Source organism: Morone saxatilis, unplaced genomic scaffold, assembly GCF_004916995.1.
Source record: "Morone saxatilis isolate NCDOM2014 unplaced genomic scaffold, NCSU_SB_2.0 Contig17, whole genome shotgun sequence".
NCBI classification, from domain to species: domain Eukaryota; kingdom Metazoa; phylum Chordata; class Actinopteri; family Moronidae; genus Morone; species Morone saxatilis.
The window spans coordinates 26027910-26029778 of record NW_023339729.1 but is presented as its reverse complement, the minus strand read 5'-3'; the positions used below and the strand labels follow the sequence as shown (position 1 = coordinate 26029778).

Below are 1869 nucleotides of genomic sequence, written 5' to 3'. Positions count from 1 at the left end.
GAGGGATTGTCCATGATTGCCAGCAGTTTTGCCAGCATCCTCTCCTCCACCACCTCCTCCAGGGTGACAAGCTTAGAGCCAACAACAGACTCTGCCTTTTTTCTGCCTTATTTAAGAGAAATATTTGTAAATTCAGACATTTTGAAAATGTCCAGTAATGATATATATATTAGTTTTGTCTCTTTATAACCAACAGAGGGCTGCCATGCACTATGTTAACAACATTACCTGAACTTTCTGCTTCTGGTTTAGATTGACAGAGGACTACTCCGGCAGTGACCTCACCTCATTGGCTAAAGATGCCTCCCTGGGACCAATCAGAGGTGAGTTACAGTCTTCAAGTCAAACCTTAAAAGCTAGTAAATTGTGTTTAATTTGAATTTATGAAGGCTAAAATTTAACAGCTATTTTTTGTGTTTTCTTCTTCTCTTTAAATTTTGTATCATATGGTGTATCTAAGTCTGTTTTAACCACAAATTGAACTGCTTTACGGTCGCCTTAAAGGTTTTATGAAGTATGAAATATTAACCCTCCGATATCTGCAGACCTGAGTGAGACTGCAGCCTCACTATATTGTTCTGATGAAGGAACAGAAGTTATGTTTGTTGTTTGTGTTTCGACAGAGTTGCGTCCAGAACAAGTGAGGAACGTGAAGGTCAGCGAGGTGAGTTCACTCCACTGCAGCTGATGATGTAATCATGTGATCAACCAATCACTGATTAATTATTGTCTGAATTGATTCTCTTTTACTGGGGTTCTGTTAATATCACTGTGTATTACAGGTCCACTCTAATACTTGGGGGTTGGTTGTGTTTCATTCAGCGAGACAGTTGGAAAACAAAATAAAATCAGCAAGTACTCAAAGTGACCAAGTTTAGTTTCACTGTCAGCTGATGAACTTGTATCTCCAGTGTTCCTCATTAAACAGTGTATAAACTCTGGAGCTATGTTCTATAGTTAATTCAATCAATAACCTATAATCAATGGCATCTTATCCCCTTGGCGCATGCATCAGTTTGAAGCCACATGTTTACCATCCATGCTTTTTAACTCTAGATTTGAAATGATGAAGAATTTTAGTCATTGGACGTCTTCTGCTTTCTCCACAGCTCCGAAACATTTGTTTTGGAGATTTTGTAGAGTCTCTGAAGAAGATCCAGAGAAGTGTCAGTCCGCAGACTCTGCAGGTTTACGTCCGCTGGAACAGAGACTACGGAGACACTACGGCTGTGTGAACTACACAAACTGACTTCTTTTTGATGTACAGCAGTTTTCTGAACCTTTGTACCAATGTTTCTACACAATAAAGAATCTTCATCTTGTATATTTTGTTTCACAGACATTTTAATATTAACTGTATGAGTGAGGATAAAAAACTGCCCTTTATTTCAGTTTTTTGTGTCTTTGTGTTCAGACTCCATTAAACACCGATTGATTTTACAAGTTTGGGTTATTGCTTCTCCTTTATTTGTGTACCTCCATAAAGTTGACTGATACAGACGATCAAGTCTGGGTAACACCTGAATTCAGCTGTTCTCGTGACCGACAGCCACAAACATCAGTGAAGGATCACAAGTCAGAATGTCCTTCACAAACAAGGCAGAAGAAGAGAATGGACTGTCAGGCCGGTACATATATTCCAGTAATGTTACACACTGGAGCTTTAACACTGATGCCTCTATATGACCTGCATAAACAAACAAGACCATCAACAGGAGGATTGATGTGGTAGTTATTCTTAATGCCTGTCCATCCCTGAAAATAGATTGGCTACCCCATTATCCTTCCGTCTTCCAGAGGCTGTAGAGGGCTCCATTTTAAAGCTAGAGTTAAATTATGGTATCATATGAAACCTACTTGCCTGAAGAA

At 39.2% G+C, this 1869-nt stretch overlaps 1 protein-coding gene across 1 annotated transcript in view; it reads left to right on the top strand.

The window, feature by feature from the left end:
- The window catches only part of LOC118326971 (spastin-like), a 6544-nt gene extending 5104 nt beyond the window's left edge, over positions 1 to 1440 (top strand). The window contains exons 14-16 of the mRNA XM_035660135.1: positions 253 to 323; positions 624 to 664; positions 1110 to 1440. Of these exons, the coding sequence (XP_035516028.1) occupies positions 253 to 323; positions 624 to 664; positions 1110 to 1235 (238 nt within the window). The 3' untranslated portion in view covers positions 1236 to 1440. The remainder of the gene's footprint in view (positions 1 to 252; positions 324 to 623; positions 665 to 1109) is intronic.
- Positions 1441 to 1869: the final 429 nt, after the last annotated feature.